The 17,192-nt window shown below is 36.9% G+C and overlaps 1 protein-coding gene across 16 annotated transcripts in view; it reads left to right on the forward strand.

The window, feature by feature from the left end:
- The window catches only part of BICD1 (BICD cargo adaptor 1), a 174,251-nt gene extending 157,603 nt beyond the window's left edge, over nt 1–16,648 (forward strand). For 7 of the 16 annotated variants that reach the window (XM_068662264.1, XM_068662301.1, XM_068662273.1 and 4 more), the window contains one exon: nt 10,779–16,648. In XM_068662264.1, the coding sequence (XP_068518365.1) occupies nt 10,779–11,011 (233 nt within the window). In that variant the 3' untranslated portion in view covers nt 11,012–16,648. Of the gene's footprint in view, nt 1–4,563; nt 4,650–10,778 lie in introns of all 16 variants that reach the window. The other 9 variants (XM_068662284.1, XM_068662293.1, XM_068662327.1 and 6 more) reach the window with 5 other exon arrangements.
- The last annotated feature ends 544 nt before the right edge of the window (nt 16,649–17,192 follow it).

Below are 17,192 nucleotides of genomic sequence, written 5' to 3' on the forward strand. Positions count from 1 at the left end.
GAGATAAGTGAAACCAACTAGTCAAATAACTGCGTAAACATTTTTTTGTTTTGTTTTAACAAAGTACAAAAATTATATATATACAAAACAAGGATTTTTTTTTTCCTCAGTACAGAAACAGTTTTGGGACTTGCCTCATCCGTTCAGATTACAATTTGAAAGCATTTCTACAAATCTCAACTCAGCAAGATGGACAAGTGTTTTAATAACCTCTACCCTGTTCTTCTTGACATATCATGTTTGCCATTTGAGTTTGGAAGTTCTCCTTGTTCCCTACCTTTGAGTAGAGATGATTGATTTATTGTCTCTGTAGGACTTGCAGTGTGATACAATATTTTTCTGCCTCTGCATGACCAGAAGACTACTGGTTTGTTCTTTGCCCAATACTTTGGACTCATCTTATTAACTGTTCCTTCTTTCCTATTGATTTGACATCTGAGGGAAGAAAATAATTACCATATAAATAGGAACAGCTTCTGTTTTCAAGTAAATTGTCAATAACATCTTCACGGACATGTTATCAAATTCTTCAAACTTCATATAACAAGTTCTGTTAATATTGGGTAGCATGACACAAAGTGAAATTGCTATAGATGCTGTAAAACATTTTGCTAGGATAAAAGGACTTTCAGTCAGCCTGGAGTGGTCAATGGCATACTAAGAGAAGTTTGTCTTAAAAGACTGAAAAAAGCCTCTGCGTCACATTTTTCCATAAGCATTTCCGGAGAGCTTTTCTTTTCATTAAGAACTGATTTCCCAATGTTTTCCATATCAGAAATACCAAATATGTGACACTAATTTTTTTAAACAAACAAACAAAGGGAAAACACCACTTTGGTTTGTTGCTTGACTCAGTCTAATCTTTTCAGATAAAAGAAATTTTTCTCTAATGATTTACTAAACTAGGCACACGTAAAACGGTATTATATATCAGTTACTCATTCACAGCATCCCCAATGCTTATCTTAGGATTTTTACTATTCTTGGTCTTACCGATCTCTGTAGAGTGCTGTCAAATTTACCGAGTGTCAAAATGTACTGAAATGTTCCACTGCAGTCTGCTTGGTCTTGAACAGGTGGGACTAAAAATGCTTGCACATAGGATTTTCACTGGGGACATTGCTGATGTCAACAGCAGGCAAACCCACCTCTCAGACACTAATAACACAGTTTAGCAGCCCTGTGTTGATTGGAGTCACCCAGTTCATAGACTGGAGGGCAGAGCACACCTTGTGACATGAGCAAAATGTGTTGTTTTGGTGGCTGAGCCAAAGGGAAGCACAGGAAAATATTTTTTTTCTGAGACTTGCTCTCAGCAACTAATTTATAGTTGCACATTCAGTCCTCATATAAGCAGATGTAGCTTCACTAAGCTTGTTATTTTTAAAGCTCTTACATCAAGAGCTGATTAGCCCAATTAGGACTGGGCATTAGATTCCAAAGGAAAATCAACAGTGACTAATGTGTGAGAGAAAATCTCTGGGCCCTTCACATTGTCATTCCTAGCAAATGGCCAAAATGTTAAGAACTGGAAAATCTGAACAGGCCTAATCAACAGTAGGAATCAAGCCTCTGAAGCTCCAAAAGATGCTATAGTGACCATTGTCTGATACTGCTGTAGGACTCAGTACTCACTTCATGTCCTGCTGTGAATTCAGTGCAAATTGACATATGACTTTTGTGCGTGTAGAATAGCTCCTCTTTTGCTGTTTATGACTGAAACTGTCACTGAATTGCATTTCTTTATTACAGGTTCATAGAATCATAAAAGGATTCTTAGGACATCAGCCAGCCCATACCCTGCCTCAGTAGTTCACTTCCTCACAGCAAGTAGAGAAGAGAAATAAAAGAGTCTGTATTTAATAACTTTATCATTTTTTGGTGCTCTTTTCTGAGGACACACCATATATAAACTATGTCTGTTCCTTGAGTATCTTTTGCACAAATGACAAACTGTCCTTTTGCTTGGTAGCTAGACTGGCACTCTCTCAGGTTTGAAAAATAGGGGAACAGGCCTCTAACAATGTAATTTATTATTATTACTATTTTATAACAAGCACACATGCCTGTCTTTCCCTGTTTTTATGGTATGTGACATTGCCCACAAAGCCAGTAAAGATATGTTTGAAACTTTTAACCTTCAACAGGGCATTTCAGAAATAAGCAATCCTTGATACAGACAGGAGCTCCACAGCAGAACAGAAAGACCAAATACCGTCTTCTCATCTTCACCTTTCAACATGACATAACAAGAAGTCATTTTATGACTGTCATGGCATTAAAGAATTTAGGCTACAAATGCTCTGAAACATTTAAAAGGATTAAGCATACAAGGAATAAAGTTGGCTCTGGCACAGCTACCTGGACATAAGTAGATATGAGCCCCTTTGAATTTGAAATGCATAGATGTGATCCATATGCATTCTGCTTAAATCTTGCATAATTTTCAAAACTTCACTCCTGGAGGGTGTAGGAAGACAATTTAGCCATTTTAATTCATGTGGATCACTAGGTTTCATATTGGTGTGACTGGGGGCGAGCCAGATTCTGTGAGCGCTGCTGGTGCCAAGTAGAGCTGCTGCCTCATGTGAAGTCTAGGGAGTTTACTCATGTCAAACAGTCAGCATCCAGGTTGCATAATTCTCACAGGATCTGGTTCTGTATTTATGCACTCTGCCAAATCTAGCAGACGAAGAGGCTTCATAAAATATTTGCAGGATGTCTGAGATATTAGTATAGGATCATAAATTAGGCATTTTCATTGTTCCTGGCAAAGCCTGTCAGAACAATTCCTTCTGCATTTGTGAAACCTGTCCACACCTTTTCATCACATAGCATTCTGCTGTCTTCGGTTTCTCACTGACTACCTCCTTTAAGCTGTCAGGGACAACTTTGCTTTGGACTTCTAAAAATTAGGTTGTTTAGAATAAGACTAACTTTTTTTTTCACCATCATTACCCTTCTACAGTTAGCCTGCTCTGTCTGTCAGGCACCACTTTTATCTGAACCTTGTGCTGAAGTGACAGCCCCTTCAATTCTTAGCTCAGATATGTTGCAAATTCGTGTACTCCTCTGCTCTCAGGACTACAGTGACCATCCTGGCATATGAGAGAATGGCCCACTATCCTTTCTTGTTCTGTTTCTGCTTCCTGACACAATGGTGCCAGCATATATAGCTATGCATATGTATTTCTGAAATAGATCCCTGTGAGCTTGAAAATAGGTCCAAAATCCTCTCCTGCTAGCTGAAGCAAGAAGAAACTAGCAATTTGGGTATGTTGCTTCCACCCACTGGAGGTCAGCACAGATTTTCATAGGGAGAAGCTTTCTGGTCTTATAAAGGAAATGTCATGATACTGGATATGATGCTCATTGTTGCTGGGAAGCTGTGATGCTCTGCATTGTACCTGTTATTATCTTAAGACTTGATTGGAAATTACTCACAGGTTCTTCCACTTGACTGAGACAAAGAATAGATGTGGATTTCAGAAGTCATCCGTATTTTAAAGAGAAAAGGCTACTGATGTTGAGCTTTAAGTAGTAGCCAATCGAAAAAAAAAAAAAATCTTTCCTATCACATGAAATTGTGTAATCTCATTTTTAGGTAAGTCATTACCACCAAAGTTTTAGGTTGAGAATCAAGTTATAGCAGCTAGACCTAATGACAGATCTGCAAACGCTGCTGGAGACAAAAAGTGATCTCCAGTAGCTCTCCAGATGGTCTGAATTTCACCCATATTTTTAAATGTTCAAAAGGACCCTGATGATTGCGCTTTCTGACAACCTGAGTCATGCAGGCTGTGGCCAGACTAATGTGGGGAATGCTAGCTCATCTTGAGATATGTAAATTTTGGTGGAAACTAGTAAGCCGCAAAGCAGGGTTATGTCTTCTTCAGCTACTTTTCTTAACTCCTCCAAATATTATGGAGTTCAAAGCTTTTTCTGTCTTCAAAGGATTATTTGGTTGTGTTGTTATTTAATAAGAACTAGCTTTGCAAGTTATTTATGTGGAAAATGCTTTGGCAGAAAATTGATAAAATAATCTAAATATAATAGAGAAAACCTAATGTAACAATTCCCCTCTTCCTTTTTATATATAAAAAAAAAAATCTCACAAGCACTCTTTAGAAGTTGTGAAGACTTTCTTGCAAACATTTTCTCCAATACCATAATGAGAAGGCATCTCTTTTATGGATATAAGTTCTCTGGAGAAATTTTTAGTAGCTTTATTGACACTTTTTATATTAGATGTAAGCAAAACAGCTTTATCACCTGCAGAAGAACGATGAGTATGAGGTTTAAACCCAGGTTCTGAACACAGCCCGTTAGGCTGTCTGTTTAAACAAAGATTTGACAGTGTTAAGGGAAGGCAAGTGAAAATGTCTTCTCTACTTCTGAGCAGAAAAGAAAAGAAGTACTACTATCACGAAAAAGGTGTTTCTGTCAGATAAGGAACCGAGCCAACATTCCTCACTAAATCTCCCCATCAGATGCACAGCCTGTGTACTGCTGTTACTAACCCCTTGCTCTGTAATCTCTCTGTATATATGTCTAATTTATCAGTTTCTTGTAGATTGTCAGCAGCCTGCTGCCTCCATACCGCCACACGGCTCACAACTAGCCAGGGGGCCAGATTGCCAGACTGTCAGGTAATCCTAACTAACTCTTTTCTCTTTGCACATAGCTGCATGTATGTCTGCAATTCCCCTTGTCTTCCCTGAACAAAGCCTCTTTGCTCCGATTCTTCACTAATAGCAAACTTTGAACAACTGGAGGAACTATGATGATTTCTGCAGGGAAAATACAAACATGAACCACAGGATCTGAGCACTTATATCCATGTAAACATGGAAAAGAATACAAAATTGAATCTTGCATTCCTCATTTGGTCTTTTTATGCAGACAGTTCCTCAGTGATGCCAAAACAGTAATGATTTAACTTTTTTTTTTTTTTTTTGCTAGATATATTTACTTAAATGGGGGGTTTTGATTATAGAGTTATGCACAGACTTCTCTTTCTGTAAGGTGGTATTTTAAAGGCACTTGTGAGATTTTTAGCAGACACTTCTCAGCTCTCTCTAACCTGGAAACTCAGTCTCACCGTAGTCAGTTCCTAATCTTGTTAAAAGTAATCTCTAGTGTCCATGCTCGTAGGTAGTGCAAAGGCCAAGTCATGCTTCTGAGGTGGTTGAATTAATCAAGGCATAATAACCAGCCTAAGAAAAAAGAGATGACAGTATCTTTATCAGTTCATGGTATATTCCGTGCATATAGTCACTTCTGACTATATTCTGCAATTTGAAACAGGTTACGTTATTTTTAGACCTTACCTCGATCTATAGAGAACCAGCTGATCTACAGCCTTATTACGTATAATGAAGCTGTTTCCCACACAGTGCTAAACTCCACGTGTGTGGAAGTCTGCCATAACACAGGCTGGGGAAGGGGTGCAGTACTGCTTTCAGGCTGCACATCAGGCACTGCTGTGCGTGTTCTGCCAGGTCACAAGTCCCTCAGTGATCTTGGAACAGCCTTTTCATCTGTGCTTCTCTGTTGTGCCCCCTCTAAGTGCTAACAAACAATTATTCTTGCAATTTTATATGCCCTTCTCAGAAGGGAAGACCTACCTGATCTACTTCTGCCCTATGTTTGTTTGCAAGCATCGCCTTGTTCTGCAGACAAACCAGCAGAGAAGGGGATGTTCCAAAGGCAAGTCTCAGGGATTTCTGGCTTGTCCATGAATGCTTCCTTGGTTAGAAAGATCTCATTAGCCACAACCAGAACTGGATGTGTTCATCAAGAAGCCTTTCTTGGCAGGTTTCCAAACCAAAACCATGGTATTCAGGAAGCAATAACATTTAAGAGGTTAAATTTTTTTTTATATGATCAACATTTTTAAAAATTCAGATCAGTCATCCTACAAAGAACACACGCCTATACACTTGGCTGAACTATTGACCTTCAGATGACTATAATTTTTTACCATTAGGTTGTTACTCTTCCGGTAAGTGAAAACACCCCACTCTTTTTGGTATATTAACACTGATGTCTTGCTTGTCTCAGCCACATAGCTGCATAGCCTCATAAAGCAGTGAAGTGTAACAACAGATTTAATAAAGTCAGCATAATGTTTGTGAGTGATTTATATAAAGTAATTGAAGTTTGGAGTAAAAAATAAAGGCTTTTTATGAACCTTTAAAAAAATTTAGACGTACTGGTTCAGATTTTCTAAATCCAGGAGAGGAGGAAGACAGGAGCTTGTAATGCGCTTCTTCCTCCTGTGATAGTCCCTTCTGGTGTGACACAGCTGCTTTCAATCGTGTGACGATACCAAATGAGGAAGATTAAAGCTGTGCCCAGCCCTAAAGTCACCCATTTTAAGAGAGAGGTATGCTTGTTTTTAAGTCACTAACGCTACTCTTGCAGTGATGTGACATCTCAGTGGCATTTCACGTGGGATCAAGCAATAGCTTGTTAAGACTTGTAATTCACACGGACACTTTCCACATCCTGCAATACGGTTAGTCATGTTCAAACTAGTTTTTGTGCCTGACTTAACACAAATAGATTCAGTCTGAGCTTCAGTATTAAACATAGAGAGCTTTTCCTCATCAACTGTTTGTACTGAATTTTAAATGGGACTTACGTATCTCTGGGTTTTTCACAGTCACTACGGAAGTTCACTGAATCCAGTGTAAAGGATTCACACTGGAAAAAAAATAAGAACAGATTTTCAAGATACACTTAGTCATCATTAGCTTTACATTATAGCTATACTGTATAGTTAGCTAAACATTTGTCTGTCTTTTTGCTTATATCTGCATACTTCTGTTAGAGCTTGGTCTGGAGAATCTGGGAGAGCTTTCTTTAGAGATTTTTCCAAGTAAACTGATGAAGCAATGCATGAAAATCTCACACTGCCTTCTATGCATCACCTCAGTTTTTCAGTCCAGGAATGTGAGGCAAGCAGCCAAATGCAGGACTGAAAGTTACTGGATGATGTTCATCCCTTTCTAGCATCTGTAGAAATCTGTCTGATATTGCACAAGAACAAAACATTACTGTCAACCAATATTATAAAGAACATGTCTATCTTTGGGCCAAATGATAGACCCAAGTTATCTAAAAAACAAACAAAAGAAAACCCCCGTAACACTAAAATGAAAGCAATATTAATTATTTTGTAAGAAATAATGCTTTTATTTTGTATAAAATATGAAATAAACTAAAAATAGCATTAAATATTAAGGAAGTAAAATTTAAAAAAAAAAAAAAGGTAATGCATGCAAAATGGTTCAGTCCTGTTTGTATTTTCCATGGCTGATTTATTACAATTACAATCTATGCCATATAATACCGCATGCAAACGACATCTTTAAGAAAGAACAGAGTACTTACTAACACCAAGGGGCTTTGCATGATATTTTCTGATTGATACTAGAAATATATGATTAGCATTTTGAGTGCTGTGGTGGGGAAGAAGAGCTGCTTAGAAACAGGCAATAAGAGTGACACAGACCTCATCCGTCAACTGAATGGATGTATCTCCAAATTATACCAGCCTTTAAAGAGAGGTTTACAATAATGTATTAAAACTAAGTATTTTAAGAGCAGCACATATTTCATGGCCAGAATGTAACAATACTCTTACTTATTCTCAGTTAAAACTCAACAGCTTCAGGTTCTTCCATGGCTTTCTCTTGCATCGTGTCCTTAATATCACCTGCCAGCCTCTACTGCCTGTGACTGACAATATGCCTGATAGCTCAGCTCCAGGACCTGCTACCACGATCACTTATACTGCCATAAAAAGCACACTGCATGCCATGTGTCACTTGCTGATTCTGCCTGATGGATGATGTAATTTTTGTTTAGATACTGCTACAATAATCTGCATTACCGAACTGGATGTACTGTTTTTTTCTGAAGGGAGAATGGTGTAACAGTAGAGTGTTAGGATAAGATTCAAATCTACTAGGCCTGTAAGTAGTGGGTGTATATGTGTTGCTGCAAAGGTACTTGTACTGATAACCTTGTAACCATTTTTTTCTCTTCCCAATGCCCCTAATATTTATTATTGGTTGAAAAGGGAATGGTGAGACAAAGTTTTATATTTCTTCTGTGCATAGAAATGTGCTTGTATTTGAAAGTGGGAAGTAACACAGAATTACTGTGAAAAAAAAAAAAAAAAAGTAATTCTGAGCCCATTGCTTCCTAACCTAGCATATTCTGGAATTGTTTGTGTTACAGTATTTGGAGTCAGGGATGATTTTGTACTAAAAGTGATGGCAGTACATTAATGAAGCTGCACATATTTGTACAGAGGATAATTTAATGTCTTTAAGAGGTCCTGTTTCAGGCCATTCCTCTAAATAACTAGTACTAACTATGGCTATTTCCTTATCAGTCCTCTGCCTCAAAGCATAGACGTGTGTTGTTTATTTTTAAAGCTGGGAAGGAACCCCCAAAAGACAAATACATCTCTGCTAGTGAGCAAGGAAAATATTCCATTTCTGTTCCTTTCTGACAATTACAGAAGTCCTCCATAAAAAAGCAATGGGGCAGCAAGGGAGGAGAGCCAGGCAATCTTTGTAGGCTAACATGACCACCTTGTTGTTCATCTTCCCCGGATGTCACATTAAAGTTTCAATTCACTTTAATTTCTCTGAAAGTCTTAAGAGTAGGGCTTTTAGTAAGATTATCTTGAAAACTTAGGAGGTGCTGAAGCCTGGAGCTGGCTCTTCACAAGTTCTAGAGTAAATGCAGAGCTTTTGAGTCTATCTTAAATCACTCCTGATACAGGCTCATTTGAGAGGAGTAGATAAAGATCTCACTCAGATCCCGCTTTAGGTTCTCTATCTGCATTTATATGTTGCAGAATATGACAGAACAAAAGGATGATTACAGACATGGAAAGAAATGCTTAGGTTTGAGTCCTTTCAGTCTTTGATTAAACAAGTCCAGCTACTAAGCTTCAAGAAAATATTTTGGATGAAATATTTATGCCTAGGTGGTTAATGTTAGACTATATATAAACTGAGGAGTCATAGTCCTAAAAAAACAGTAAACACTTTGGGACTGACCTACTCAGACAGCCAAGTGCAAAATGAAGCCAGTGAGGTCCTAAGCTCCTATAGCTTGCTCTCACCAGCCATTTTCAGCTCATCTTCAGGAACATAAATGTGACAGAGTTTAACTGAAGACATGGAAGTCCATGATCTTCAAATAAGCTCAGCAATGCAAGGACTCCAGCTCCTGCTGAATTGCAATACCTATGGATTTTTTGCCATAATCTTCTTGGCTCCCCTGATTTGAAAACAGACATTGTCATCACCTTTCTTAATGGTGATGATACACACTTGTTTTTGTCTTCAAGAAAGTGCAATGCCATTCTTTATTTCCTGAAGTAGATGCTATATGTGGAAATACAGACGCTTTCAGTACTGCTGGCATTTCCAATGGCAGATTTGCAAATACCTCTGGCATTTCAAATTGATTCATTTCCAACAATAGACTAATTGCATTCCTTCAGCCAGCACTCAATAGTCTGTACTGTAGAGATAATGTGTAACAGCACGGTTTCTAAAGAAGGAAAATGGAAAAGGCAAATTTTCTTGAAGAAAGGGCTGTGAATGATTGTGATTCATCATACATCATGCTGTTGAGCTTGGAATAATTTAAAGAAGCATTAAGTAAAAATTCTTCTTAGACATTTTTTTTAAAACAAATTCCATTTATTTATATTCTGTTTTTGAATCTTGTTTTGCCGTGTGCTTTCCTTGAATGTTTAATGGCTGACACTTAGCTTGACATCAGCTAGATGAGCTGAAGTTCATCCTCACAGGCTAAGGCTGCAGAATGATATGGGACTCAGTTGAGCTGTGTCCTCATTGCCTGCTGCTGTGTAGTGTAGATGGCTGACTTAAGTGAGACAGCCTGCATATCTGAGGCTTTCTAGCAGGAACATCCTGGAACTCTGCACCAAGAAGCGGGGTGTGTTCCTGTTAGCTGCCCCTTATCTTTGTGCTGCCACTGCTAGACTGCTACTCCAACCACACCACGTTTGTTGAAAGCTAGTTCAGATCCCTCTGCAATACATTACAGGCTACGCTCTAAATGCATGTGTAGAGGCTTGACAGGTGAATGCTGTCATCAGAACAGTTGTTCATGAAAAATAGTCAAATAACAACAACAACAAAAAGAATTGAAGAGGATTCAAAAATGTAAAACAAAAACTCTTTGGAAGTGTTGATTACAAAATACATAATGTTTGTTGCCTGAAGAGGAAAGTTACACTTTATTTCTTTGAATGTACTAGATAATAGGTTGCATTTAGTAAGAGGACATGTTTTCAGGAAGTGTTGAAACCTGATTTCCAATTTAGCACTTTCCTTCCTTTAGAGCAATTAATCAGTTGTATATATACAATTCTTAATGTTCACATAAAGATGGCACCTGTATATCGCCCTTCAAATTTGTTCTCCCATTTCACAAATGCATTTATTTTTCCAAAGAGTATTTTTCATCAGAGCATGCAAACAACAATTGAATACAGAAACTGGCAGGCAGGCTATCAATGGCATTTCATGTGTAAATCCAGGTGCCAATAAGTGTGTGTGCGCTGAGGATTTTTTTATACTGTATATTTGAGGATACAGATTTAAAGATGCAGTTTCATTGCCTTTTAGAATTTGTTTCCAGCATTGTACAATTGACATGCTTGTAAAATGTTTGCCATGTATTTTAAGCACTTCTTCTCTTTTCTTTTTAATTTTCAGTCCTAGTGCTCTTCCAGAAGAGCAGCCACATTCCAGCTCTCAGTGTGCCCCTCTCAACTGTCTCTCTAAGCCTCCTCCTTATCCCTAATCTTCATATGCAACGTAAGAGAAAATCCAAACAGAGTGGAGTTCATGCAACAAAGGTTTGGGTTGTTCCCAACAAGCAGGTAGACAATCCTGCCTTGTTGCGGCATCGACAAGCATGGATTCATATCCACAGCTCTGGCAAGTGAGGGAAGGTTGAGAAGAAGAACACAAAGCACAGAGCCCAACCTATCAAGAAGACTTTTTATGGTTCCTCTGATTGTATTCAAACTTTGCTATCACAACTAAAGTATAGTGAAATTTAATATCTCAACAAAGTTATTCCTCCCAGCTGCTTGGCTTTACCTCTGATACAATGAGAGACTTAAGCCAATATTAAAAAAAAAAAGTATGTTACTAAAATCCTACCCTCACAACCTCTAAGTTCAGCCATAGGAACCAGTTCAAACTTCCTTTTGTCATTAAGGGTGTGATATTTATTTCTTACTTTATTTGCACCATAATTTTGTGTTTATAAAATACAGTCTTTTTTGTGAGAATTGTATTTAATTCATTTTATTTTTTAAAAAACAAGCAGAAATAGCTTAAGCAAAGAATGACTGTGTTAATATTAAAAAGAGGCTTGTTGCATTGGCCAGCATATGGCCAATTCTTATTGCACAAAAATGCTGGCAATGGGTGGAATTGAAATGTTAACAATGACTGTATATTTTGCTGCTGCACTGATATTGTTTATGCACTTGTTTTTTTTTTAATTCCTATTTCACTAGCTTCTGGTTTTGTTTTAGCTCTTCACTGAAAGATAATTATTAAGCCTAAGAAGGAGATGAAAGGATGTATTGATTTGTTTTCAGTTGTTTGCTTGCATTGTGATTATATTTTTGCATTTCAGACAAGTAGATGAATTGGTGCTGTTTTTTTGGGCTGCTTTCTATTTGGTATCTGAGAAAAAAAAAATCTAAAACAAGTAAACTGTTGTGTGCTAATTAAAAACATTCTTTCCTCTTGCTCCCATATTCAGGATACTAGCTTGAGGCCTTAGTGTGAAAGGCTAGTATGAAAGGCCAAGTTGTAGGCACTTCAAGTGAAGTATTTTGTGGTGAAATAACTGCTGCAGGTAGGGTTAATGGTGGATCAAAGTTAGCAGGACTTTACTGTAGTGCATTTTTTCCTTGCCAAAAATCAACAGATACAGAACCTTAGCTAATGTCAGTTTATGACAAATACTCAGGTGATCTACGCTACACAGACTCTATCGCAACAGTGCACAGTGCTCCTAGTTAAAGATTCTTTCCTGTAAAAGCTGAGTAAATCATTTTTTGTTTGTTTGTTTTTAAATAATGAGTTTCAGAACAAAACCAAGGATAGCAGAATTTATTTTGCACAATACCTGACAGCAAGGCAAGCGGCTATGTAAGGTGTTCAGCACACGTGGTCTTCCTGTTTGGCCATAAGCTAGGAGGAGTCCTCAGTGCTGCCTATTTGTTGGTATAGCAGACTCCTTGCTCAGTCAGGTGGCCTTAATTTATTTACGGAAGAAAGGCTTAGATATTTCCACATCTTTATTCCTTCCCTGCAGCATGAGTGTGATCTACAAGAGAGAAGCACAGTACAGCCTTAGGTACAGAGCAGCTGGAAAAAAAATGCTGCAGATATGGTTGGAATAATTCTTTTATATTCTGCCTGAATCTGAGAAAATGAACTCAGTCTTCTGTTAGCAACAGTGCTTACCAAATGTTATGATACACAAAACATCAGCAGAGGAAAGAATCAGTGACCAATCAGTGTGCCTAACAATCATTATTTCCATGGTACCAGTAATGAAGGTGCTGTAAATAGAAATATTCTATGTAATCAACTGTGTATGTCGTACAGCCTTGGCAAAGCAGCTGAGCTATTGTAACAAAACATTCAGAGTCAAAGGTGGGGAAAATAGGAACAGACTGATATCAAATTCTAACCAGATCAAACAGACAATACTCACCAGTGTTTCTGCTTAGGTTTCCATGCAGTTCACATGGTTCTTCTTGTATACATTTACATAACTATTTAGTATCGTACTTAACTGATGTGTTGTCTTGTCATACAAAAAGTCAAGTAAAACTTGTTCAGCGCTATCATAGTTTGACATGGAGATTAGCTGCTATTTTGATTTTTATTAAAATTAAAAAAAATAATAAAAAATTGTCTGAGGCAAATGTTGCCTTTCAAGAGCACCTCACAATTCCTGACATTGCCAGACTGGTATAGTTACCTTGTAAAACATGGCAATGGCTACGTCCAACAAAGAAAGCTCTGTATATTGTTAAACAAAAAAAAAAAGAATTTGCATTGCACATTGAACAGAGTTACTGCGGGCTGTACTTGGAATAGTTTTTCCTATTTTCATATCCAAAGCAAACATTTGCCCTGAATTTTAGTTAAACAGAAATTCAGTGAAATACATTTCCTTTCTATATAGATATGAATTTATGAAAAAATGATATAGTGGAACATTTGTTTAGTAACGTATTTGTTTCCGATTGTAATTTGCAGAGCAACTTTGGGAAACTGAAACATTGTACTGGTATGTCCATGTGGATCAAGAGTTACAAAACAGCATTTAATGGTATAGAAATTGTGGTCCTGTTTTATAGAAATAAGTGGGTTTATTAAATTTTTTATTCTATTAAGCTTTAAATTCTTCATTTCTAAGTTTTCAATTTGCATTTTTTAATATGTAATAAAACAAGTAAATGTTGGAAATTTAAGAGAACTAGAAACAAACCAACTTAAATGTACAAAAGGCTGTAGTTATTGCATTGTAAGTTACAAAACTGTGTAGGTCCCTGGGACAACTTTTGTCAGTTAACCAGTACAAAATAAAATACATATCTTGAACTTGAGATGATAAACTCTTCTTTATTATATAGTGATTGGTAGCATGCAACTTTGTGAGATATTTTGTAGGAAATATTTACGTAGACAAAACCAGACACAAAAGTGTTTTTTTGTATGTTTGTTTTGAGTTGCAAAATATTATACTCTGTCTGTTTAAAATTAATTTATGATGTGGTGTTATCTATCCTGGTTTTTAAAGATTAAGAAGAAAAGGGTATATATATTGCCTAATGGTTGAGTATACTCAGAACTGCTGAAATGTGTCCTAAGCAGGACACATGCATTCTACTGAAATGTAGTTTTTGTTCTCTGTGATGGCCTTGAAATTTCCTTGGATTTAGAATAGCCTTTTCATTTCTGCAGCATTCTGTTTTGGGTTTTATTTTCCAATGCAGTGGAAAAAAATATTGTTTGTTCAGTGAAATGATAAAAGTCTGGAAATCCAGTTATAGGAAATGTGTGGAAAATTAAAAACAAAAAAAAAAAAAAAAAGAAAAAAAGATTTAAATATAAGGGGAACAAAAGATGTAAGATATAATAGTATGGAAAATATATTTTCTATCAGAAGGTTAATAGAAGCTTTTACAGAAAGAGGAAATATTATCATTTCTCATGCTAATCATATGGAAGTTTCTGCCTTCTATGTGGAGGCGATAGTGATATTCTTTCTGACTGACAGGTTGGCACCTCTGTGCTTGCTCCATCCACATTTTTCACAGTAAATTAATGTAACCATAGCTGTACAGTAGGGCTCATAGAGTGAACTATAACTAATGAAATGCTGCAACTCTTAATGCCAAGATGACCTTCAGTTTACTTTTGATTTTGAAAGATTGATAACTTGATTAAGCCATTTACCATATTAAAACGTTAACAGAAAGATTACGTTACAAAATATAACCTCACTTATGCAACGTGACCTCACCTACAAAGGCTGCTCGTGCTAGTTAGGTTGCAAACACCGAAGTACAGCTGTTTATAAAATATGGACCAGTCCTCAGCAGGCTGGGAACAATGCCCAGGAGCCTGGGCCCTTACTTTGATACCAACCTTATTGCTCAGCGTGCCATGCCAGTGTCAAGAGTTGCGCTGCCAATTCCGCTATAGCTGGATTCATCATCACCATCAGGTATAGATTGCATCAACCCTTCTGAGGGCTGTTCCCTTTCTCTGATGGAAGATGTGCATCCACATAGGTTATTGTAAAATTTCTCTCTACTTAGGAAATCTGTGTTTGAAAATGGCAGACACTGATGTTTTACCTTGGAAGTAATGGTAATTGCTATAGTTACCTCTTTAAAAATTCCGGTCATCACTTTTCTTCAGTTTTCCCTTGCTTGCTGTGTGTGCAGTGAGTCTGAAAGGGATATACAGTATTCAGACTATTTTTAACCATTAAGGTTTTTTTGTTTTGTTTTGTTTTGTTTTTTAATATAGTTAAGCATCCTGTGGAAAGAAACAAACAAAAAAAAAGCAATTGCCTTTTGCCTTCAGGCATAAATGCATCTAAATATGCAACATAAAATGCGTGCATGAGATTCTTAACATCATGTAGCTTTTCCATATCCATAATTAAGCTAGAAAATTCTTAATTCTTGTGTGATCTGCATATTTCTCATGTTAGAAAGGCAAGAGGACTATCACTGACTCTGTATCTTTCATTCTGAGGTGCATGGCTTAAATCCTTATTGGATTTTAATCTGTTTCCTGTGGAGTTCTTGAAAATCCCTTTCATGAAGTATAATGGCAATTGAGTGACAAACTGACAAAGGGTAAAGCAAAAATCCTATATTCCATGACTGGAGTCAATGTGCAAGCAGACTCTGGGTGACAGGGCTTTGTTTCAGAAGTGTCTTTCCATGAAGCGCCATATTTGTTTTGATTATCATTATTTGCTGTAAAAGAAACAGTGGAGAAGAGTGTTTTTTTCTCAGCATTTGTAAACCAAATTATACAGTTACTTGATTTCAAGAGTAATTGATAAAAGTTTTGTGTAGACTGGCTTGCTAGCTGAGTTGTTATTCCATCAGCTGTGAATAAGAAATAAGAGTAATCTAGTTTTTTATTTATTTTATTTTTATTTTATTTTTATTTTTTCCTCCCCATCCACAGGTATGGCTCTGTGTGCTATACCAGTGGATAAATTAAGTCCATTTTATTAGTTATTGCCCTATTGTTTTTCAGCCCTGTGGTCTGACTGTTAAAGGGTTAATTAACTCGATCCTTTGTAAACATCTTTAAAAAATGAAAACTGATGTTTTGTGACTTTTGTAATCTATTGAATGTTTCCATTTGCATGATGTTCTGTATCTAATTGACCATACAGATTGCTGTGTTCCTTTCAAAAGAGTTTTAACATTGGTGGAGATTGTGACAAACACAAATTTGTATACAGTATGTTTTCTGCTGTGATAACTCAGCTAATCCTATTTGAATTGACATTATGTTGTCCTGCCTTCTTGGGTTAAATGATGAAGTGTTTCTAGATGGTGAAGAATATGAAAGTATATATGTTCATTTGCTAAAGACTGAATAATGGAAACTCTTCTTGTTGCTTCTTTATGCTAAAAGCAGAGCAAAAAAAAAAAAAAAAAAAGAGAAAAAAAAAAGAAAAAAGAAGAAAATGGCAAAAAAAAAAAAGTTAAATAATTCTTGTTTCCAAAAATGCATCATTTGTTTTTAAAATTGAAGTAATTCCCATGTTAACTCTTTCCTGTCCTTGTAGACAATCCCAGATTAATGCCTTGTGAGGGATTCATAAAGTCTGTGCTTGTAACATGTGTAATATGATCATGCAGTCAAATGGTTGGGAAAAACACTCTAGTGCCGAAGAAAATAATTACAAAAGCCAATATACTGATTCTTACATCTTTATGTTCAAATTGAAATTACAGTGTAATGCATAACTGTTCCAGTGAATAAACTGGCCATTTTTGTTCATTTAATTCCATGCTGTCTGGTCTGCTTGTATTTCTGTCAGTTTGCAGTGTGTTCATGGCTTGTGCTTTTACATTTATTTATCTCTTAAAGATCTGTAATTGTAAGTTTAAAAGGTATTGGAATGAAAGGAAAGGAAATTGAAACGGGAAATCAACATTAAAGGAAAGGGGAATCAGAATTAAAGAAAATGTGTTTCCTCTATTTTCTGAGACTGAAGCAGATATTACAGTAAAGACTGATTCCCCAGATAAAGTTACCAGTAGATTTGAGCACTCTGAAATGCTCCAACATCTGAATAAGGTCTCAGTACAAGAATGCCTTGTAAGATGTAAATCTCCACCCTCAGGAGATATGTAAGCAAAGTAAGGGCTGAAGTCAGCGTAAAACTGGGCCGGGCGCGCCACGTTCAGTACAGCATATCACGGCTGATTGTAAAGTCAGAAAGACCTTTTTCCCTTGTGGAAGTGCCTCACTCTGACAGCAAGGGGGTCAAAAGCCCTCCCTCAGCAGCCAGTCCTGCAGTGCTCCAGGTGTGTGGCCGTGGCAGGC

Source organism: Anas acuta, chromosome 1, assembly GCF_963932015.1.
Source record: "Anas acuta chromosome 1, bAnaAcu1.1, whole genome shotgun sequence".
Classification (NCBI taxonomy): Eukaryota; Metazoa; Chordata; class Aves; order Anseriformes; family Anatidae; genus Anas; species Anas acuta.